This window comes from Dreissena polymorpha, chromosome 6, assembly GCF_020536995.1.
Source record: "Dreissena polymorpha isolate Duluth1 chromosome 6, UMN_Dpol_1.0, whole genome shotgun sequence".
NCBI classification, from domain to species: Eukaryota; Metazoa; Mollusca; class Bivalvia; order Myida; family Dreissenidae; genus Dreissena; species Dreissena polymorpha.
The window spans coordinates 111,279,600-111,305,379 of record NC_068360.1 but is presented as its reverse complement, the minus strand read 5'-3'; the positions used below and the strand labels follow the sequence as shown (position 1 = coordinate 111,305,379).

At 35.0% G+C, this 25,780-nt stretch overlaps 2 protein-coding genes across 3 annotated transcripts in view; both read left to right on the top strand.

Annotated features, from left to right (window-relative positions):
• Positions 1-25,780, top strand: part of LOC127835237 (uncharacterized) — a 52,042-nt gene that overhangs the window by 11,518 nt on the left and 14,744 nt on the right. The window contains exons 1-3 of one of the 2 annotated variants that reach the window (XM_052361562.1): positions 18,278-18,765; positions 19,612-19,973; positions 22,315-22,380. In XM_052361562.1, the coding sequence (XP_052217522.1) occupies positions 18,420-18,765; positions 19,612-19,964 (699 nt within the window). In that variant the 5' untranslated portion in view covers positions 18,278-18,419 and the 3' untranslated portion in view covers positions 19,965-19,973; positions 22,315-22,380. Of the gene's footprint in view, positions 1-18,277; positions 18,766-19,611; positions 19,974-22,314; positions 22,381-25,780 lie in introns of those variants that run through there. The other variant, XR_008028422.1, reaches the window with a different exon arrangement.
• On the top strand, positions 6,123-18,152 carry LOC127835236 (uncharacterized). Its single transcript, XM_052361561.1, has 2 exons — positions 6,123-6,641; positions 16,781-18,152. Exons 1-2 carry the CDS (start codon positions 6,307-6,309, stop codon positions 17,325-17,327), a joined length of 882 nt encoding a protein of 293 aa, XP_052217521.1. The 5' UTR covers positions 6,123-6,306; the 3' UTR covers positions 17,328-18,152.

The window sequence follows — 25,780 nt, the reverse complement described above, 5'->3', positions numbered from 1 at the left end:
TTTTTACCAAAAAGTGTATTTTTTCTGCATTTTTTTCATAATTAAGTGCACTAAAGTGCATTTTTTCTGTATTTTCATTATCTTAAAGTGTATTTTACTGTACTTTTAGTGTATCTTCTGTAGACAAAGTGCATCTTTTTACGCAAGAAGTGCATTTTTTTTAATGAAGTGCATTTTTTGTGCATATTAGTGCATCTTCTGATTTGCAGAAAAAATATTCTTTCTGTACAAGTGTAGTTTTAGTGCATCTTCATAAAAAAGAGCAACACTATAGCAAATAGCTGAAGTTAAAGGACAAAGATATAGTGTTTAATAGGATTGTACTGAATTATTTTTCATCTTCACATAATGTTTATAGTCTTATTATGGCAATTGTCTGCTCATAAAATATGTGAATCAGTAGAGTAGCTTTTAAAGGGAAAAGTACAACTAAATCAGGCTGTGGGTAACTAATTAAAAATATTGAAAGTGTCAAAAATATTATGTGGGCTTAAATTGCCAGAATCAATTATATCTCCACAACATAAAAAACATTTTATAAATTTATAATATTATTATTATTTCCTAACACCATTTAGTATGTTATGTTGAAATATTCACAATTAAATATAATATGCTAAGTGTGCTGTGTATTATTCAATAAATATCAGATAAGATCAGGATCAGATAAGACATCAATTAGCATCATAAACACTGATCCTTATCAGTGCTCCATCTAGCCAAAACAAAGGGGTGTTTATAGAATTTTGATTGGTTCTGTCACCATCTATTGGAAAACAAACCACTTTTGATTGGTTGGAGCACAGCAAGTTATTTGGAGCACAGGAAGTTATTTTTTGTTAACAATTTGGTTTCAGCAACTTAAATTGAGCTAAATTTTTAGGTATAATTCAGCAACATTAAGACTTATAACTCTAGTGTAAAATGTCTTGAAATTTTTTCAGCACATGATAATTGTGTGATGAAAACAATGTGTATTTACTACAATGTGTAAATCAACAATAAGTTTGTTGCAAAGAAGATTCAAAGTGGGTGGTTAAAGTGATCAACAACTGCGTGTTTTTTTTGGAATACTGAAGAACAGCTGTAACAGGTTTGTATTTTCATTTCTGCATCTCTTTTTAATTTAATTAATGATGATCATTATCATATTTATGTATTGTCACTGGGAAATGTAAATGGATGAGTAAATGTAATGCAATTTTAAGGAAAAAAACACCATTTGAATTATTATGGCTGTATTTTATAGTTATTGTCATCTTAAAATTTATTTATACCTATTTCTTGTCATTAATGAACAGATTTCTTTCCCCCATATTTAATAAGTACATTTATATTTTATATTTGAAGGTTAAACCCCAAGGTGAAATTTACATTGATCGGAAGATCCATTGGACAGAATGTGCATCATCGCCTGCCAAAAAAGGGAGCAAAAAGGGGACTACCTGATGTTTGGACATGTATACCAGGTTTTACCCTGCACGAGCAGGCCAACTTGAGGGGAACAGGAGTGGGAAACCGTGCCCTGTAGCTTGTCCTTGACCAACAAAAGACGGATTTGTTGAGAGTTAAAACTATATAATAAATGTTATTGCAATTCAAAGACGTCACACTTCCAACCAGTCCACACAGCCAAAGAAGACCACATATATTAGTTCATTTATAAACAGTATTTCTACCAAACGTAATTTATTATTTATGAAAAGCGTTAAGTCACATGTGATCACGAGATTAAAATTGCAAAAATAAACAAACAAAAACAACAAGCCAACAAACTTGTTTTGATTTAAATTTATATTTATAGCAACTGTTGAACAAGATTACCATAACAGCAATATGTAACACTTACATTATAAAATATCTTTCAGGACCTGATCTCAAATGAGATCAAGCACAAGAAGCGCCTCGCAGACCATGACAGTAGTATGCAGACCTGATCAGCTGGTGAACTGCTCTATAAAGGGTTGTTTATGAATGCATTCTTTGTAAGGAACAGTGTATAACAACAAATATAGTGACAGGGGCTAGGCTGCTAAATATTGTCAGCATGTATACTATGCAGTGATTTTCTTTGGAAATTCAAAACAACCTGTAGGTACTGGCTCTCAGAAGGGCATATTTTAGCGCAATAATGAACAAAAAAAGGAAGATCTTAAAAATAAGGTATAGATTTATATAAATTTCATGAATACGGTTCATTTATCATATATTAGGATCCAGAATATGATTTAATTAAATGTGCTGCTTTTGTCCATATTAAAAAGGGATTTGGAATTAATGTAATATAAAAAATCTAGTAAATGATAAGGAAAACATTTCAGCTTAAGGAGGGGAAAACTTTAATATTTTTGAAGTGGAAACCACCTGTATTTGGCTGTTAATCAGTTACCAGAATTCAGAGAGGAGAAAAATCACTGGTATGAGCTGGATTTTTTAAGTTGTTAATTGCAGATAGGCAATAGCCCGTTTAATCCTCTCTTTTATATAAATATGTAACATCTGCTTTTGTTTTTTAAGGTTTAACATTCTAATAAAAGTGTGTACTTATCTATTGAATTGTACTTTTTGTTTTTTATGTATGTGTTTACACAAACCTTTTATTTAAAAAAAGAATGCTGACTTCAAAATGCTGCGATTTTTTTAAAATTTGGTTAATTTTTAAGCATATTGATTTGAAGTGTTGAAAAGTACACTTGAGCGTAAAATGCGCTTAAAAAATTCACTTCCAACACTTCATAAAGTGTATCATTTGTATGACTGAAAATGCACTCAAGTGTATTAATGCGCTTAAAAATTCACTTTTATTACTGTAAGGTGTATTATTTGTATAACCGGGAATGCACGCAAGTGTATTTATGCGCTTAAAAAAATTCACTTTCCATTTTGTAAGGTGTATTATTTGTATCAGTGGAAATGCACTGAAGTGTATTAATGCGCTTACAAAAATTCACTTTGAATACTCAATGAAGTGTTTTATTTGTATGTCTGGAAATGCACTCAAGTGTATTAATGCGCTTAAAAAATTCACTCTGAATACTCCATGAAGTGTATTATTTGTATGAGTTAAAATACACTCAAGTGTATTGATGCACATGACAGATTACTTTAGTAACTGATAAGTATATTATTTGTATGACTGGAAATGCACTCAAGTGTATTAATGCGCTTAAAAAATTCGCTTTTAATTCTGTAATGTGTTTTATTTGAATGACTGGAAATGCACTCAAGTGTATTAATGCGCTTTAAAAAATTTACTTTGACCATAAAGTGTATTATTTTTATGTCTTAAAATACACTCAAGTGTATAAATGCACTTAAAAATAAACTTAAGCGCACTTATTATCATAATAAACGCACTAAAGTGTATTATTTCGTGGAAAAAATACACTGATATGTATAAACACACTAGTAAAAAGTGTTTTTTTTAACAGAATAAAATGCACTTGTTAAGCAAAAAATACGGTGCCAATAACATGCGCATTTAATGCGCATTAAATGTGCATTTAATGCGCATTAAATGCGCATTTAGTGCACTTTTTCGAGAAGGTAGGTTCTTGTGTTTGTATTTTATTGCATGTAATTAAAAACGGTTGCAATGCTTTGTTTTCTTTGTATTTCGTTTGAGGTTTGAACATTTTAAATGTTCAGATCACATGATTTCGCGAATGACAGCAACTTAATAAATTCACTTTTAGAAAGCAACTTATAGACCAGTTGAATGTTATTTTTTACATTCGGGATTTTCCGCGCATGCGCACTGACTGGTTGGCAAGATATATGGATACAGTAACGTAAAACATGTATTAAGGGCCTTTGTTTAGTCACTAAATTGGTAATAAAACCGAAATAAACATTAAAACTAGTAAACAAAAGTGTCAATATATCACGTTTATTACCAAATAAATGTATATTCACAAATAAAATTTCCTTTGCATAAAAATACAAATTAGTTATAAGCATAGAGTAAACGTGATCGGAAGACTAAATACTGACCATTCCACAAAACAAAACAATAAATTAGCGGTATTCTTTCTGATAGTGAGACTTAAATAAGGTATATTTCAACAATAATAAAACATATGTTTATTGTATTATAATTATAAGTGGTGTGGATGGTGTTATTTTTCATCAGCGACCGATAGTGTCAGAGGTGCATTTAATCAATTATAAAACAAAGCCCTAAAAAGCGGAATACATTACAATTTTAAAATATTGTGGTAATTTTATTTTACATTGAATTAATTCTCGTTTCGTTTACATTGAATGACAATATTAATACAATTTAGCATACAAACGGAAAACCCCTGCATATAATGCAAATTGAACTGTCTTTGCATGTATATTGAAATCTCTTTACTAGTAATAAGGAGCGATAAAAGTTTAGCGTTTTATGAAAAATGCATATATGTTATTTATTTAACGCAATTATTTTTTCCCTATTGTGATTGCTTGCGTTCATGATGGTGTTTCGTACACTGCAGTAATTTACAATCTTTACACATAATAGCGGAGTTTACTTTTGCCAGTACCCGTTAAATACCGTAATTGCGTAGCAGTAAAATTGCACAATATTTTAAATGTATAGTTATTAAACAATGTATTATTATGATTAAACTGGCTAATATATATATATACACTAGCTCCTGTTAATCCATTTCCGAAAAATGTCTTTTTTTTTAAATGTTAAAATATTTTATTGAAGCAACTGTTCAGTATTTTAAATTTGGCTTACATGACTGCTCAATATGCCAAGAGATGACATGGAGTTATCGTAACTTGTGTTCAATGACCAGACACTGATCTGCCATATGTGGTTTAGGTGTATAGGTCCCTGGGTTTATGACACCATGTTTTCTTTGTAATTGTTTGCATGGACAGTATCTGATCATAACAAGATAATCGGTTTGTGATGAACAAAGGTGCAATTAAACACCGGGATATAAATGCTGCAACAAAGATTGTCAAAATAAATATGAACAATTAAATAAAACAATTACATTAATCACGAGAATTTAATTAATGTGTAACAAGGTAATTTTTTTTCCAAAGAGACCTATACAATACATTTAACTGGTCTTAGTTTGCTTTTTCAGACATATAAAGTTTCAAATCAGTTTCCCTATGTTGCGTACATAAAATTGACATATTGATTGTTATCATCCTTATTTGTTTTCGTTCATTAAATTTCATTTATTCTGAAAGAATTTCAATTTCTGAGAATGTTGTAACTAAAAATGGTCTCGAAGAAGTGACATGTAGTGAGATTGTTTGTGGTTACCACATATCGAGCTCTTAGATTGTGTTCCACTCCAGAGTTCGTTGATAGTAAAAACAAATAATGACAACAATATATAATCGTTCCAAAGATGTCAGATATAATTAGTAAAATTATATTTGATATTGTGCATGATTATCCTTAAAAACGATGATTTTGTCAATATTCTCTATATGCGCTTATATGAATTCTACCTCTTTTTGCCTACCAGTGGGCGAGGTAAAAACTTTGCAGGTGCGCGTGACGTCACTCGTGAACTGGTCTATACACTAAGTTGAAACACCATATTATATGTTTGCATGCTCTAATTTACAGCACCAGCAGGTTGAAAGAGTAGAGACTGAAGTGAAAGAGAAAGGGACTCAAATCCATAAATTGGTAAGAATTGTAGAAATTGTATCAATGTGTTAAATGAAATAATTTTAACGCATTATTTGTAAGGTTTTTGATGCTGCGTTTTGTGTATTTTGTAATTGTTGTACCTGAATCTTATATGAGTAGTTGAGTCATATAAAAAAACTCATTTTAAGGCCACTAGAACAAAACTATTGTTTAGTATTTTATTGTTTTATATATTTCAGATCCTGATTTATACTGTGGGATTAACTGCTATTTTAATTTTCGTCTGCATGTATTTCATTATTGACTGAAAAGCATTCCTACATTAATAACAGAAGTGAACTGTGAACTATCTTATTGATGATGTTGTCTTGTTTATTGGGATACATCCGGGTTACAGTATAATGGACTATTTTAACAGAATTATACTTTAACTACTTTAGTATGTAAAACTTCATACACTAGAGTATCAAAATTGGCAACAGGTTCTTTGTCTTATGTTGTGAAACGTTGGCCTATGGTTGAAAAGTTTTATCGCACATAATGTGTTTGAATTTATCTGTGTTTCAGTGTTAAATTTAACTTCTAAGGTTGATAAACTTTTGGAACTAGCTTTATTTCTTTCATATTTTACAAGAAATATACTTGAACGATTTAAACAAAAAGGTTTTTACTTTATAAACAGTAACAAAATGGCAACAGGTTCATTGTCTTCGGTTCCAAAACGTTTGCGTATGGTTGAAGACTTTTCTTGCACATGTTGTTTAGAGCAGAATCTTACGGAATCTGCAGACATTTATTGTGAACAATGTTTAAGGTTTTATTGTAAAAAATGTGTAATCCTGCATGGTCAGTTGTTTACAAAACATATGATATGTGGAAGGGAGGATATTAAGAAATGGCCAGTTTCTAAGGCGGTGGAAGATTTTCTCAGGAAGTGTGAGGTGCATGAGGATGAAACACTGACACAGTTTTGCCATGACCACCGTCAGCTGTGCTGCTCTGCATGTGTTGGAACAATTCACAGGTATCTCACACATTTATATTCCTTCAGTTATTAATAATTAACAGTGCTTCCGCTAGCTTTTAAAAGTTGGAAGTCCCGACTTCCAAGCCTTAAAGTTTGGACGTCCCAAACATAGATTTTGAAGTCCCACTTTTATTTCATAATTTTAATAGACCCAACCGATTGTGATTTCGATGGATACAAACATGTTCCTTAAATCTATAAATAAACATATTATATTGATAGATCTTTGCATGTTCCAACTCTATCCATTACCGGATAATCAAGTATTATTATAATTTATATTTTCAAAACCAAAATACTGCCAATATTGACGATGAATGTGTAAAAGAATTTCATAAACACAAACATCCGCCATTTTACACAAGTGGATATACAAATTGAATTGTGGGATGGGGGAATTCCCATTGAACATGCGTGAATCACGTGACGCGATTTGAGAGTATCGAGGACAGTGATTTTTTTACCTGCGAGTCCTGCGCCCTGGACTAACAACAATCTCTGGGGATGCAAAGTTTTGAGTTATATGAGTCCCAAAAATGCATAGAATTTTATAAAAAAATTAATAAAGTTTAATACTTGGACTCGTTTTTTCGATTCGGGGACTCATACCGTAGGGTAGATTTGCAGGTTATGGAGGACTTCCCAGGACTCAGATGAGAAAATTTGTAAAAAAAAATCACTGCGAGGACCGAACATATTAAGTTATAATGACAAATCAACGACTGAATTTAAAATGTGACATATACACTTCATTCCGGATCGCGATATAAACCTGTCAGGTCATTGATGCATGTAGACCTATATGTATGCATAGTTTGCAGTGGTTTTTTTCAGTTTTGGTGGAAAGTGATCGGGTCCCCTGAGGGTGAGGGGGATTCGCGCGTAAAAGGGGATATGTCAATGCTTAGCAAGTAACAGTACAAAATCAAGTTTTAACACTATAATTCACCATACATAGAGAGAAAAACATTATTCCAAGTCTTTTTTTCATCAACATGTTATGTTCATGTTCAAAGATCAACATTTCTTGGCTTTTCTGCTGTTGTGCAACATGGTGGATTTAGTACGGTTTACGGTAGATGTCGTAAAGCGAAAGTCGTGATAGTGAACTACGTACGGTTTGCGGTAAAGGAGTAAAGGCTAAAAGAAAGTAACATGGCTAAAAGTGTTCCGTTTTTTTTTCCGGAAGTTCCGGCTTTTTTTAAGCCCCGGAGGTCGATCTCTCAATTCGTCCAGAATCGATTAGAAAGTGGGGAGAGGGGGGGGGGGGTCGTAGGGGTAGGTGGTCCGCCGCTGGTCCGCGAATATTTCCAATCGAAACCGAGATCTAAATAATCTTGAAAAAGGTGCGTATCTGCATGTATAACACATGTGCGAACTGGAATCGATAGCCATGGCCACTAAAGGGGCCAGTTTAACAGATAAGTGATAATAAACTCCTTCACTTGCACCCGTACGTCCATTATGCAATGGGTGGAAGTCCCTTGGACGTCCGATAATCCGCATGTACTCTATTTACTAATACACAGCACGTACAAATGTCAACAGTAAATCGGGTTATTCAGACCGTTAACTCCGCCTAAGAGGTACTGTTTTAAATGAAATTCTCAGCGAGTGGCCAATATTGATTTTTCCAGCTGTCAATGAAATTCTTCTTGGTAAGCGCATCAGCCAATCAGGGCTCAGGCAGCCGAATACACGCCGACCCCACGTGAAGCTGTATACAATAATATTACGAAGTTGTTATTCAGCAATAAAATATTTAAGTCCACGCTTTCCCCGAGGAAGAATGACGTGATGTTGTACATGAAGTCTCATTTTCGCATGATTTCCATTTGTACACGAAATACACGAGAAATGTTTATTTGTTGCTAGAATTTTCTTAACTTTCCGTGAATAATAAAATTTTACGCATTTGAAAATACTAAAATTGAATAATGTATTTTGTTATATCAATGGCTGTAACACATAATGCAATAAATAGTTAAATAACGTGTTTTGCCTAACTATTCATATATATTGGTCTACGTGTATGAATGACCTGACAAGTTATATCGCGATTCAGAATGAAGTGTACTCTGTAAAATTTAAAGAAAGGCACGTTTTTATTCTCCGAAATTTGCTTTCACATAGGCAAACTTTTCTGAAAGGAGGTACATTTAACATTTTAAAGTCAGTCGTTGATTTGTCGTCATTACTAAATATAAATGTGCTCTATGCGCTCAAATCGCGTCACGTGATTTACGCATGTTCAATGGGAATTCCCCCATCCCACAATTCAATTTTTATATTCACTTGCGTAAAATGGCGGACGTCAATATTGACCGTATTTTGGTTTTGAAAATAGAAATCGTGATAATACTGGATTATTGGGTAATGGATAGAGTTGGAACATGTACCATATTAAACTTCTGAAATAAAAGTAGGACTTCAAAATTTCCAAATGTATGTCTGAGACGTCCAAAATTTTAGGCTTGGAAGTCAGGACTTCCAACTTTTAAAAGCTAACGGAAGCGCTGCTATTAAGTGTAATTGTAGTGATATTTGTTTTCCATAATTAATTATCAATCAAGTTTCTATCATCAGGGTGTGTTTATAGTGTATAGTGAAATGTGTTCCAACAATCCATAAAGTGATGTGTGTCTTCACCAAACAATATCGTGTTTTTATAAATAGAAAGAGTGATATGTGTAAAGTTTCCATCAATTGGTTCTGATTTGAATCCTTTGATTTTTTACCTTTAAATATTTGTTTTTGGTAAAAGGTAAGCTTTGCACTGCATTCCCTGGCCATCTAAAATGCTATTTTCCAGGAGCTGACCGGGGGCCTTCCAGCCACCTGGCCCCCAGGTTTTTTTTCAGGCTTTTTCAAACTTCCTCACTTTTAGCCATGTAGTAAACACGCAGATGCGGCAGTTCAGCAAAATTATAGTAAATAAATTCGTAACGAAAGACGCATTTAAATGTGGTATTGATTAAAATTGAATTACACTTCCGAGAGGGGAATTTTAAAAATATTAGGGGGAAAAATATATACTCTAGAGATGGGGGAATGGGGCCGAATAACGCCGAATATTTCATCGAAAAAAACAACACTGGTTTGGCAATCTCAAAACACGACATTATTTAGCTAGTAATTGCATTATGTGTAATGACCATTGGTATTACATAATACATTATTAAATTTAAGTATTTTCAAATGTATTTCATGAACAGTTGAAGATCATGCCAAAATTAGACTTCATTTACAACATCACATCAATCTTCCTCAGGGAAAGCGTGGACTTTAATATTTGATGGCTGAATAAAAACTTCGTAGCGCAGAGGTCTCTATTATCTTTTATTTCGGTAAAAAATTATAGAGCATTTTTATGTCCCCCACCACTATAGTGAAGATAGCAACTTCATATTTGGCATGCATGTTTATCTCATGGAGCTGCAGGTTTTAAGTAGTGAAAGGTCAAGGTCATCCTTCAAGGTCAAAGGTCAAATAAATGTTTCAAAGCATAGGGGGAATTATTCCCGCCAACAAAAATGGTGCCGGTTGGTTGAAAAACATGGCCGCCAGGGGGCGGGGCATTTTTCCTTATATGGTTATAGTAAAACATTGTTAACACTGTAGGGTTCACATTTATTTTCCTTATCTTCATGAAACTTGGTTAGAAGATTTGTCCCAATGATATCTTTGATGAGTTTAAAAATGGAAACCTTTGCTTGAAAAACATGGCTGCTAAGGGGTGGGGCATTTTTCCTTATATGGCTATATATTTGGCTATAGTGAAATCTTGTTAACACTCTAGAGGCCACATTTATTGTCCAATCTTCATGAAACTTGGTCGGAAGATTCATCCCAATAATATCTTGGATGAGTTAAAAAATGATGCCCTTTGATTGAAAAACATGGCCGCCAGCGGGCGGGGCATTTTCCCTTATATGGCTATAGTAAAACCTTGTTAACACTTTAGGGGCTACATTTATTTTCCGATCTGAATGAAACTTGGTCAAAAAATTTGTCTCAATGATATCTTGGATGAGTTCGAAAATGGTTTTGGTTTCCTTAAAAACATGGCCACCAGGGGCGGGGCATTTTTCACTTTAAGGCTATATATGGCTTTTGTAAAACCTTGTTAACACCCTAGATGCCACATTTATTGTCCAATCTTCATGAAATTTGGTGTGATGATTTGTCTTATTGATATCTTGGATGAGTTACGTTTGCTTGAAAAACATGGCTGCCAAGGGGCGGGGCATTTTTCCTTATACAGTACAGTCCACGCGTTTTGCCTAATTTTTCCTCGCTACTCCGCGGACACGCCCACGGAGGGAGATTAAGAACGTCCCGCAATACGCGGAGTTTGCATGATTGGTGCCGCCGAGGTTAACGATCGGCAAATTGATAAGCCGACGCGGTGGCCCTCAGCGTTGGGCAACGCAGAGGAAGCTCCGTGTTTAACGAGATAACGATCAATTTATCTTTGTTTGACTTCCTTATTGTAATATTTCAAATTGCGCGACATATTTGTTTTCCATGCAGCCGAATCATAAAACGCTTGAAATTCATCAAAATTATAACAAGCGCCTGAACAACACGTAGAGTATCGTTCATACGAATAATGCCGACGTTATCCATATTGAAGTATAGTCTAAAACCCATAAGAGACCGGATCGGACTAAGCTTTGCGTAAAGCGAAACAGCCGATGTCGTTAGCGTTTTTTTCCCAGATTGGGAATTTTTTAGCAAATTTTGGGAAAAATGTATACTTTTTGCGATTGGGAATATAGCCGAATTTCTGCTATAAAATCGGGCCAAAAAAAGCCCTGACAGAAGTCTACACAATAGGTCAGTAGACAAGCTTTGCGTGTTTTCATAACACCAAACATTTAATCCAGTTCCGTCCAGATGTTCTCTTTAATCAGTATACAGTACAATAACTGTTTCAATAATTACTCTACTAAAATACCAAAAACGATAAAGATACGGCGTGTTTGAATTGAAATTAATTTGGAGGAAGATAAAGATACGGCGTGTTTGAATTGAAATTAATTTGGAGGAAATATCAAATTATTCGCGATATAATTGTGTTAAAAAATACCAAAGAAACTTTTAACCGAAAATCAACAGAATTCATTGCTCTCTGCGCTACAAAGTTTGTATCACAAAATCAATACACGCATGCTTTCCACGCATAAAACTTAAACTTGAACATTGCAGCATAATTTTCGCGCGCTTTTGTGGGGAAATATACATGATGACTTTATATTGGAAGCATTTGTAAACGTCGTGTTAACATTAAAAATCGGAAGCGTGTTTTAGATTACAAACTATTATTCTCATTTGGAAATTTAACGGAACATTTATTCTTGTTAGCTCCACTGGCCAGAGGCCAGCGGGGCTTATGTCGTGGTCCTGTGTCCGTCGTGCGTGCGTGCGTCCGTGCGTTAACTTTGTCTTTAAACATCTTCTTCTCCTAAACTACTGGTCCAATTCTGATGAAATTTCTCAGGAATATTCCTGGGGTGAACCTCTTTCAGATTTGTTCAAATTATTCCCCTGGGGTCAAATTTAACCCTGCCCCGGGGGGTCAAAAAATAGAAAATTTGCTTATATAAGGCCTATTTTGTGCAAACTTTAAAAATCTTCCGTCCATTACCATTGGGCCTAGGGCTACCAAATTTGGTATGTAGTGACATCTTATAGTCTTCTACCAAGTTTCTTCAAATTATGCCCCTGGGGTCAAATTTGACCCAGCCCTGGGGGTCAGAAAATTGAAAATTTGCTTATATAAGGCCTATTTTGTGAAAACATTTGAATCTTTTCGTCCATAACCATTGGGCCTAGGGCTACCAAATGTGGTATGTAGTGACATCTTATAGTCCTCTACCAAGTTTCTTCAAATTATGCCCCTGGGGTCAAATTTGACCCTGTCCCGGGGGGTCAAAAAATTGAAAATTTGCTTATATAAGGCCTATTTTGTGCAAACTTCAAAATCTTTTTCTCCATAACCGTATGGCATAGGGCTTCTAAATTTGGTATGTAATGACATCTAATAGTCCGCTACCAAGTTTGTTCAAATTAAGCCCCTGGGATTAAATTTGACCGTTCCCCAGGGGTCACACAATTTAACATATGCTTATATTGGGCCCATTTTGTGCAAACTTTAAAAATCTTTCTGTCCATAACCATTGGGCCTATTTCTACCAAATTCGGTATGTAGTTACATCTAATAGTTCTCTACTTAGTTTGTTCAAATTATGCCCCTGGGGACAAATTTGACCCTGCCCTGGGTGTCTCAAAAATGAGCATATGCTTAAATTATAGGCCTATTTTGTGCAAACTTTTAAAATCTTCTTGTTCATAATTATAGAGCCTAGGGCTACTAAATTTGGTGTGTAGTGATATCTAATAGTCCTCTACCAAATTTGTTCAAATTATTCCCCTATCTCAAATTTGACCCTGCCCCGGGGGTCACAAAACGGAACATATGACGTTTACCAGGGGAGATTACTGCGGTCGTGTGGCTGTGACCAACAACAACAACATCTTGTAAACATGAGATAAAACCCTGTCATTTAGTGCCATTTTAGATCGGATGGTGACTGCTTACAAAGGAATTGAAGTAAGAAAACGTGTTATGAATGTTTTTCTTATAACCTGAAAAAAAGTCGGGTTTTATTTAAATATGTTGAAAGTGAACATATATCCGGATAAAAATATTTCGGATGACATGTTAATTTCCTGTCTTTTTTGTAGTGTTTAAATCAGTTTAATAATATCTTATTGATTTTAAAAACAAAACTTCCATGAACATAATTATTTCAAGAAAAGTCAATATATGATACTGCATGGTAAACTCAAACCTTGTATCCAAGAGGTGTTGGAATTAATGAAGTGCAATGTTCTTAACTATCGTATGTGCTGCTTTTTAATAACTAATGATTCATTGTTCCATTTGTGAATCGTGACTCATGAATTGTGGATATGATTGTCAATTTCTCAACTATCCATATATATTTCTGACCATTTTATAATTTTCTTAATATAAGTTATGAATTGATCTTATAAGTCAAATGTATTACTTAAATTAAATACATTTATAAATATAAAGAAATAATCTTTAGATTATCATAATATTCTCAGGCCTGTTGGTCTTAGGGATGTGTGGGTTGTTAATTATATTTTGAGATGATTCTTTACAAAGAAAGATGCTACTATTGTATTTGTTATAAATGTGTGAAAGGCTCTAAGAAGGAACCAAAAATTGTTAACCCTTTACCAAACACTAACAGGATTTTACGGGTTTGTAGCTGACAACTTTATAAATGTGATAAAAGGAGAAATTGCCCAAGATGAGCAATTTCTCCTTTTATCACAATCATTTCTACCAGGTACCTGATCACTTCCTTCATATTCTATTACAATTTAATTGTCGTCTGCAACCTCTTTCATATTGGGAAAGTCCAAAATGTGTCGTTTGGTTAAGGGTTAAGGCATTTTGATTCCTATGGGTCTTGTGAATCTGTTTCAAATCAAATGCGTAGATTTGATCATCAGCATCTAAAAATATGTGAAAAAGAAAGAACGACAATATCTTTTGGAGAGATAAATGTACCAACGTTATAAGCAAAGGACCTGTGCAACAATTCCCGGGCTTTTTAGTCTGTTTAGTTTACACGGTAGTAACTTTTTCCATATATAAAAATGCTCACCCTTCCAACTTTTAAGCGCCCAGTGGGATGAGGGATAGAAAGAGAAAGTCACATTCTTGAGTACATTTCAACCCATGCACATTACACGTTTTTTTCGCATAAAAAAAACAGTGGAGCGATACAGGGCCATCATGGCTCTATTGTGTTAAATGTGTTATGAATTAAATATTAATTTGTCAAAACGCTTTACGTGTTGTATATTTATTCATATTGTAGACGGACCTGTGAATAAAAACATATATTCATTTTTTATACAATTATCTTTATTTTTTATAAGCCACAGTATTTAAACAATTTTTAATTACAATGTTTTTATTTGCTACCGCGGTGTCGCGTGGCGGTGTCCTGATAAGAACGGAAATTGTCTGCATTTACCGACTAGGCTTAAGTAATAAACGTCGCGGATATTAGCCAACTCGGCGGAACGCAGAGCGTTTTAGCTAGTACACGTCGCCTTCCCCGCCGCGGAATGCTGGTGGTTGGTTGAAAAACATGGCCACCAAGGGGGCGGGGCATTTTTCCTTATATGGCTATAGTAAAATCTTGTTAACACTCTAGAGGTCACATTTATTTTCCAATCATCATGAAACTTGGTCAGAAGATTTGTCCCAATGATATCTTAGATGAGTTTGAAAATGGTTTTGGTTGCTTTAAAAATATGGCCACCAGGGGCGGGGCATTTTTCCCTATATAGCTATAGTAAAACCTTGTTAACACTCTAGAGGCCAAATTTATTGTCCAATCTTGATGAAATTTGGTCAGAAGATTGGTCTCTATGATATCTTGGATGAGTTTGAAAATAATTATATTTGCTTGAATATATCTGTAGACCAATCGTATCCACAAGATATCTAGAGAATGCTTTGACCTACAGGCATGCAAAATGCCTATGTTTACATCTAGGAAGATTAAGACTCTTATTTTTTTCTACATGATATTTTAATCAAGTAACAATAAAGAGAACATAATGAGTGGCATTCCTAATGTACATTTTTAACTTGGGGTTTTAATAATGACACAAACATTTGTATTATTTATAATTTTATATTCATTCTTTATTTAAATGGATTTTTTGCTGAAAATTTGAAGATGTTTGCAATATTCATTGGGACTCCTATTTTTTCCTTTTGGACACTTTTTCCAAGTAAGGAGTCCCAGGACTCCTGTTTTAAAATCCTAGTGAGACCCCTGAAGAGGTCAATCCGTTTTGAGGTCAATAGATCAAAGGTCACAGAAGCTTATAACATGAAATTATAAATGTTTAGAAGTCAGTTTTAGAACCTGTTAATACCCATAATAACAATCTTTGAAGTAGAATAAAATTATAATAAAATACTGTAGGACATTGGACATTGTACAGATATATTACAGTATTGCCATCATTAAATGCATGCAATAATTAGATTTTAATACACTTAAGGCATGTGTTTGCAAAAATCAGTTCCAGTCAGTTTATTGAACAATATATTGATTTTCATCTCTGGCTTATTTAAAAATGTTGGGAATAGACTTTAATAATAAGTCATGTCTGTTTTTTGTGGGGTGGGGAGCAATAATGATCTTTTCTTGCATGTTTTTGTATGCATAGTGTGATCAACATTAACAATACTAACTGTAAAAACAATATAAGCAATTATAATTTTTTTCTTATTACATGGATACCTCTACAATCCAATTTGTCTCACTACTACCTTAATGTTGAACCATTATTAAAAAAAATATGGAGTTGCGTGAGTTTACCTGACGATCAATATGTTCCTGAAGATGTATCCTTCTATCAAAATCCTTTCGAGTTACACTTCTCACAATTAACAAAATATAATTTTTTGCTTAAATGGCCATAACTCTCCTTATGTAAGACAAAATTTAACGAAATATCAAGGTGTGTTAAATCACATGGTGTGTAATATTTTTAGAATATTTCATCCCACTATCAGCTGTACTCTTTGAGTTTCTCACAACACAATTTAAAATTTGATTTCTTTGCTAAAAAGGGGTCATACCTCTGGGCATGTTGAAAAGAGACATATCAAAATATGCAGGTGTGCAAAATATATCAACACAATGGTAATAATTTATGCAAAGTTTCAGTAGACACATATTTTAAAATGTAAGTTTTGTATACATTATGTTGAAAAAAAAAACAGAACCAAAATATAGAGGTGCACAAACTTACATGCCTGTTTACTGTTCTCGTAAAGTTGCAGGAATAGGTGTTATATAAGTTATATGTAACAGAAAAGTCACGAAGATGGAAGAACAAAGGGAAAATGGCAAATCTATATACCTCCAGTCCATATTAAGCCTAAGAAAAAAGCTTTCATTTATTTTCCTTGTTTGTTTTTATTTGACAATCTATACTTGTTTGAAGCATAACATAATATCACTGACTATTCCTTGGTATGTACATGTATTGATTGTTTATTTCAGCCAGTGCAGTAAAGTGACTCCAATTAATGAGCTGACCAACACACAGCCCACAGACCTACAGGGACTGTTAGTGGAGCTGGAAACTGTCCTGGGAGAAATCAAAAACCTTCACATCAGTCAGGAGGCCAGCGTTCAGTCATTGCAGAGAACATACAATGAACATAGGGAAGTTATGATGGAGCAAATGTGTTGCAATTTAAATACTTATATAGATGAATGTGATAATAATTCTGTGGGAATATCAGGCGGAAATGAGCAATATTTAAAAGAAGAGATGTGTAGGAATGTTGTTTCTATCGTGAATGAATTCAATAATATTACTGCGAAGGAACTTAACGAGATAAAAGATGAAGTTAAAAGCATTAAAGGGTCAGTTACAAGTTCTATTCATAAATGCACCAGTCTTCACAATGACTTGTCACAATTCCATGAAATTGTTGAGAAAATTGGAGATCATAAGGAGCTCTGCCTTATAGCCAGCATAAAATGTAAGCATACAGTGAAAACTCTCTTTACGACCACCTCGGTATTCCGACCAACTCGCTAAGTCGACCACCATTTTTCAGTCCCGATTTGTTCCTTCTATATTTCAATGGTCGTTACACTCACTAATCCGACCAACCCGCTAATCCGCTATTACGACCACTTTTATCAGTACCAATTATCGATATTGTTCTTAATTGACACCCGCCAAACGACCAGTCATTTTCACACCTTACTTGATCTGATGTTGTGGTACTATCGGGCTTGTGTACGAAGCCATTCTGACCCAATTAACCACAATTAACGACAACGGTTTTTGGCATCGATTTGCGACACAGGTGTTAGATTTTCGGCACTTGTTATAATTTTTAACCATTGATTGACAATTAGCTATTATTATTATTGAGTCTTTGATGGGTAAATTGGTAGTTGTTTGGTACACACTTTAAAGATTTATTACGGCGAATAATTTAACAGTTAGGATATTTGAGTAACACGGTTTTGTTCGTGATGGATATAAAAACCGACTTTTATACCATATCGTTATTCAAAATGGATAAGCGAAAACGGAAAGAGTTGTGTTTAAAAGAAAAGATTGATTTTATCGACGCAAGTGATGGGAAATCTCAACGACGATTTATTCGGCATTGGAAAGACTCGGGTTCAAGCTATTCTAAAAATCTCGACTTTTATTCGACAAAATGCTAAGCAGACGACAATTGACTCATTCGTTAAGTAAACATCAAGGATCTTGATGAAAAGTACATATACATGTATTTACACTTCTTTAATGAACAACTTGAAATACTATCTTTGTACAATGTATAAATACAATGTATAAACGGATGACTGTTATATTGTATGCAAACAGATAAAAGTTCAGTGAATATTTACGTTGTTGTAATTATATGTCCATCAAATTCATGAAAACTCAGAATTAAGACCACCTCGCTATTAAGACCACTTTTGAAAAGTCCCACAAGTGGTCTTAATAGCGAGTTTTCACTGTATAATACAGCAGGCACTGACTCTGCTGGGAAAGTCAGGCAAGGTGTTTAATGTCCAGAGTCATACTGAGCACAATGTGAGAATACCAAGTGATTCAAATGTATGTCATATCTCAGGCATATGTGTTCTGACTGATGGGCAGGTACTGATGGCAGACTATAAGAATCATAAAGTCAAGAAGCTGAACCAGCAGTACCAGGTGGTGAGTCACTGGGAGGTGACTGCTAATATATATGACATGTGTCTCATCACACCCAGTGAGGTTGCAGTGGTTGTGAATGAGAATGCTAACAACACTCATGAGGTCCAGTTTATCAAAGTCACCAAAAGCCAGCTCACTCCAGGGAGGAAGCTTAAGTTACAACATGAATGTAGTGGTATTGCCCACCACCAGGGTGAACTGTTTATCACCTCTGGTACTGCTGTGTTCAAGTACACTCTGACTGGCAAACTAGTCTGCAGACTCTATGAAGACAGATCAGCTGATTATACATGTAAGAATCATTGTGAATTTATCCTGATAACATTCCTATTATGTACAGGGATTTTTCTAGCCATTGTGGGAAAAGGAGTCTAGTCAAATTGTGTTATTTTAAATCCATACAGTGACCAATTTGGTAATTTTTATCGACTAAATGAAACGTATTCAGATTTATTTTTTTAATCAACCCATATTGACCCATTAGGCCTTTATCTTGTTATTTTGAAAAAAAAAAATCATATAAATTTTAGTTATATACTTTGTGAGATGATAATAAATTAAATTCAGAGGTAATAGCAGAAAACCTGCTGATGTTTTATATTTGTTCTATAATTCATATGTGCTCTTTGAATGCTACAGTACATGTACATTGTAGCCAAAACAAGATTCAGAAATATTGATTTATAAACATTAGTAATGAAGTATTTTGACTGTCACTACATGGCATGTCTATAAATAGAAACTGAGTTCCTGGGAAAGAGACACTTTCTGACCTGGTCTTAATTTTGTGGTTGTTGAATGATTGTACATGTACAATATGTTTACCTGTTGATTGAACTGTGCAATTGTTTCAGTATGTGCAATTGTTTCCATCTGTGTAATTGTTTTTCTTCAATTCATATCTAACTCACCAGTCGCATTTCAACATGTCAAACGTTAACACAATAGCTCTGCTACTGAAGTTTATTGTCACGCTTAACTTAAGTCTTTTGAATCATTGAAATGTATGCATATATTTTAGATGTGTAAAGGCCTCTTTATAGCAACATATGCGTAATACAATATCACTGCAGTATGTTTAATAAGATTATTTAACATTTACAGTAATTCAATATCTTGATGTTACTCTGTTTTGCAGTATGGAAGTGTGCTGTGACTCCCACAGGAGACAAGCTGTACATCATCAGCCTCTGGCAGCACAAGCTTCACACCCTGGCCAGGGATGGCACACTCCTGGCTACATTGACAGACCCAGCACTAGTGTGGCCACGTGGTCTACATGTGACCCCTGCAGGCCAGGTGCTGGTCTGTGGAAGCCTGTCCTACACTGTACTACAGGTGAACATGGAAGGGGAGAGTAAGCTGGGGGCCACTCTGTATACAGGGAGGGATGGATTGTGGTACCCATTGTCTGTCTGCTACTGCAGTACAACATCATCCATCATTGTGGGACAGGGGAACAACATCATCCTGGTGTTCAGAGTGGAATAGTGTATACATGTATGTATTAGTTTTAATTAGTGATTAATATTTCAATGACAGTGTGTTGTTTAGCATAAGAGCAGTGTAGTGTGTGATGTTAAAATACAACATTAAGTGTGTAGCTAAAGATACAAATGATTTATGTACACATAGTATTATCTGCTTATAAAATGTGTTTTTTTAACATTAGATCTAATATTATTATGTTATGTTGTCATAACATTTGTGTTATAACGTCTTAAAATTTAGTTCTTGTAAACTTGGCATGAAAAAACAAAGTATTTCAAGTGAAAATTTAATATTTGTACATAGATGCACATGGACATAGAAACTGAGGCCAGTGCCTTTCCCAGGAATTTGTTCTGGCGCCCCGGGGCCGACCGGGGTGATTTTTTTTTAATTTAACGTGTCAATTAACGTTCTGTGGTGCATTATAACTCAAAGATAAACAGCGTCAAAAGACGTCATTTGGTGCGCTATGATTCTTCAAAAACAATCCTCCAGTCATTTAAAAATATATTTTTTTTATATTGCACAGATAGTAAAATCCCGACTCGAACGATTCCCCAATACACCCGTTTCAACCCGATTCTATTACTGTATACTTACTATTTTTCAAGTTCTATTTATTACCCGATAATCCCGTTTATTCCGTTTTTATCAATCTCTTTCTGGCAAATATTTACGATAAAAGCTTTCAGTTATTTCTTTAACACAAACCTTGCCATTTTTTAAGTGACTATTCATAGATTTGATGAAATATTGCCTCTGAATATGCGTCAATCCCCTGACCTGTTGTGTGCTTGTTAAAACGCTCAATACAAGTCATTTGTATGCAATAGAGGCGACGTTGTATATTCTGCATAATTTTCGCGCTCTTTTTAATTGAGAAAAAGATTCGACACAAAATAAATTTGCACTGCTAATTTGAAGCAAAAATATTTAACGTTGCGATAACATTTACATTCGGAAGTGTGTTTCGGATTAAAAACGCGTTAACATCGACTTACGGTAATGGGTTTCGGCTTACAAATTTAATTATTCCCATTTGAGATTTCAACAAATATTTACCGTTGCGTTATAAATTCAACGATACACACTTTACGAGTCGAATAAATGTTTTGACGGAATTATGCATGAAATTCACGTTGTCCACGAGGATCACGGCCGGTTGCCATCATCAGTCTTCTAACTATCGATTATCGGACGAAACTTTTACAAGTGTGCGTTATTAATTCAACGAAAATTTGTTAAAGCGCATTACGTGTGAAATAAATGTTAGAAAAACGAGGTGAATCAGTTCTATAAATGGACATGTTGAAATATACATGTACTGGAATTAAATAAATTGTTATCACATAATTGTAACCGGGAGTCATTTGCACAACTTACTCGCTATAATAATTAATTGTTTACCACTTGCAATTAATTTCTCGTATTAATTATGAGTCATAGGTAACACTTGTTTACAGTAAAAAGGTGTGATGATGATGCCCGAAACCGTCTTTAATGTTCTGTACTGTACTAATTACCGGTTTTATATTACTCAAATGGTACAACTTCTTGCTAATCAAGCTGCGATAAACTCTTACTTCATGCCCGACGTCAATCAAAAATAATGGTCGATAGTTAACCCTGCCTTCATAAGCATTCGCGTAACCGATTGGAAGATGACCTTCACAGTTTGACGACTGGAAAGTTACCAGATACATCCTTGTCAGCATTTAAATGACCGTGTAATGTGGCTAGAATATTCGATACGCGCGTCATGCTATTCTCGTATCAGTGGATTATCCATTACCCCATGTGGTGTTTATGGCGATTACTCGTGAAAGTAGGTACCGAGTGCTCTTTTAAAACAGGGAATATTGATACACTGATAGGGAAACCTTGATTTTTTTGGACAATCTCCACTTTCTTTTACTGAAGAATACACTGATCGGAAAATTTCAAGCGCCCCGGGGACTCTGATTTCGAAATTCAAGCGCCCCGGCAAGGGTCGCTTAAATGGCCTGGGGAAGACCCTTTAGGCTATTTTTAGACTTTCATTTCTATATACACCATGCCATGTAAGAAATGTATATTGATGTAAACTTTTTATATGAAATAGATTAAGTAGTCTTTGGAGGAATATATATTAATTTTTTGAGTAATGTTTATAGAATGTTGACATGATGTATGATTTATCAATTTACCTTATTTTATGCGGTTTTACATTTGTTATCGATTTTAATTACACTTATATAAATGTGTGTGACTCATATATATATATATATATATATATATATATATATATATATATATATATATATATATATATATATAACAAGAAATTCATCAAGCTTTTTTGCTGCTCAAGTCGCTGCTGAGACGGGACAATGATGCTGAAGATGTGTTGGACAAGAATAACCTGAGTACACACAAGGTGAAATAGATGCTTTAATTGTCAGGCCTTTACTTGGCCACTTTGGGGAAAAATGCAATTTTGGAATTTTGAATTTTGTTCGTGCAAAAAGTGACCAGGCCTTTTCCGCTCCATTTTGGGAAAACACCACACTGTATTTTTTGGAATTTCGGGTCGTGAAAAACCCCATTTTGGGAAAAAATATTCGCAAAACTAGCTCAATTGGGAAACATAATCGCATGTGAATAGTGTTTCTTATATATCAAAGAAGCCGTTAACTGGTAAATAACGACTATTTTGGCAACATATTTAAATTTTACAAAATATTATGAACATGTGTGATAAGTGCAGGTTTTGTATCTTATTTTGGGGAAAAGGCCTGGCCTTTTTTAAGGTGAAAAAAATCGCGTGAAACGCCGGATTTCGGGGAAAATAAGGAAAGTCTTAAATAATTAATTTAACATATTTTTCTATTTTCTACTCTGGATCAGGTTAACTTAAATATTGAAAGGTTTAAACAAATAAAGATTTTTTTTGGGGGAATTGGGATTTATATGTTTAATTGGGATAATATATAAAAACAACCAGATTTGCATTGGGAATGGGGCCGAATTTCGGAACCATGACATAGGGCGGAAAAGGCCTGAAGTCGATTGATTTGGGAAAAACTAATTAAATATAACTATTTCTAATACTTCATATTATAGAATAAAATCTTATTATGATAGTTATTAACTTTTTTGATCAAAGCGAAATATAATTATCCGCACGTTTTTCGGAGAAAAAGTGAGGATATTGTATTGATGTGCGTCTGTCCGTCAGTCCGTCTGTCCGTCCGTCCTGGTCACCTGCTCCTCCTACACTATTAGCACTAGAACCTTGAAACTTACATACATGGTAGCTATGAGCATATGTGCGACGGTGACAGTGACGGAATTTTTATCTGACCCCTGGGTCAAAAGTTATGGGGGTTGGGGCTGGCCGAGTCAGAAATTTTCACTCATTTTTATGTCCCCCACTATAGTAGTGGGGGACATACTGTTTTTGCCCTGTCTGTTGGTCTGTTGGTTGGTTGGTTTGCGCCAACTTTAACATTTGCAATAACTTTTGCAATATTGAAGATAGGAACTTGATATTTGGCATACATATGTATCTCATGAAGCTGCATATTTCGAGTGGTGAAAGGTCAAGGTCATCCTTCAAGGTCAAAGGTCAAATATATGGGTCAAAATCGCTCATTTAATGTACACTTTTGCAGTATTTCAATATTCAAAATAGCAACTTGATATTTAGCATGCATGTGTATCTCATGGAGCTGCACAATTTGAGTGGTGAAAGGTCAAGGTCATCCTTCAAGGTCAGATGTCAAATATATGTGGCCAAAATCGCTCATTATATGAGTACTTTTGCAATATTGAAGATAGCAACTTGATATTTGGCATGCATATGTATCTCATGGAGCTGCACATTTTGAGTGGTGTAAGGTCAAGGTCATCCTTCAAGGTCAGAGGTCAAATATGTGGCCTAAATCGCTAATTTTATGAATACTTTTGCAATATTGAAGATAGCAACTTGATATTTGGCATGCATGTGTATCTCATGGAGCTGCACATTTTTAGTGGTGAAAGGTCAATCTCAAGGTTAAATATATGGGTCAAAATTGCACATGTAATGTCACTTCTGCAATATTGAAGCTAGCAATTTTATATTTGAAAAGCATGTGTATCTCATGGAGATGCACATTTTGAGTGGTGAAGGGTCAAGGTCAAGGTCATCCTACAAGGTCAAATGTCATATAGGGGGACATTGTGTTTCACAAACACATCTTGTTTTATGTTTTTTTACATTAACTTCTTCATTTCTGCAGCGATTTACTTCAAATTGATACTGAGCCTCTCTTATGACAATAAGGTAAATCTCAACTATGCATGGCCCCATTACCAACCCTGGGGCGCACCGGCCACATAGGCCACGCCCACCAAAATTGCCTTTTACTATCATTTCTTTATTTCTACACCGATTCTCTTCAAATTGAAACTGAACCTCTCTTATGACAATACGGTCAATCTCAGCTATGCATGTCCCCATTACCAACCCTAGGGCATCCAGCCCACATAGGCCATGCCCACCAAAAATTGCCATTTACTATGATTTCTTCATTTCTACACCGATTCACTTCAAATTGATACTGAACCTCTCTTATGACAATACGGTCAATCTCAGCTATGCATCGCCCCATTACCAACCCTTGGGTGCCCCGCCCACATAGGCCACGCCCACATAGGCCACGCCCTCATAGGCCACGCCCACCCAAAATTGCCTTTTACTATAATTTCTTCATTTCTACACCGATTCACTTCAAATTCATACTGAACCTCACTTATGACAATACAGTTAATCTCAACTATGCATGGCCCCATTAACAACCCTGGGGCGCCCCGCCCACATAGGCCACGGCCACCCAAAATTGCCTTTTACTATAATTTCATCATTTCTACACCGATTCACTTCAAATTCATACTGAACCTCTCTTATGACAATACGGTCAATCTCAACTATGCATGGCGCCATTACCAACCCTGGGGCGCCTCGCCCACATAGGCCACACCCACCCAAAATTGCCTTTTACTATCATTTCTTCATTTCTACATCCATTTACTTCAAATTGATACTGAACATCTCTTATGACAATAAGGTCAATCTCAACTATGTAAGGCCCCATTACCAACCCTGGGGCGCCCCGCCTTTAATAGGCCATGCCCACCCAAAATTGTCTTTTACTATAATTTCTTCATTTCTACACCGATTCACGTCTAATTGATACTGAACTTCTCTTATGACAATGTGGTCAATCTCAACTATGTATGGCCCCATTACCAACCCTGGGGCGCCCCGCTCATAATAGGCCACACCCACATAGGCCACGCCCACCCTAAATTGTCTTACTATAATTTCTTCATTTGTACACCGATTCACTTCAAATTGATACTGAACTCTCTTATGAAAATACACTTAATCGCAACTATGCATGGCCCCATTACCAACCCTGGGGTGCCCCGCCCACATAGGCCACGCCCACCCAAAGTTGTCTTTCACTATAATATCTTCATTTCTACACCGATTTACTTCAAATTCATACTGAACCTCTTTTATGACAATACAGTCAATCTCAACTATGCATGGCGCCATTACCAACCCTGTGGCGCCCCGCCCACATAGGCCACGTCCTTCCAAAATTGCCTTTTACTACAATTTCTTCATTTCTACACCGATTTAACTCAAATTGATACTGAACATCTCTTATGACAATGCGGTCAATCTCAACTATGTATAGCCCCTTTACCAAACCTGGGGCGCCCCGCCCATAATAGGCCATGCCCACCCAAAATTGTCTTTTACTATAATTACTTCATTTCTACAC

Excerpts from the sequence above, each read along its gene's own strand:
- LOC127835236 (XM_052361561.1), top strand. The coding sequence starts at position 6,307 with ATGGCAACAGGTTCATTGTCTTCGGTTCCAAAACGTTTGCGTATGGTT. Across the intron at positions 6,642-16,780 it reads TGTGTTGGAACAATTCACAG|CCAGTGCAGTAAAGTGACTC; the intron begins GTATCTCACACA and ends TGTTTATTTCAG.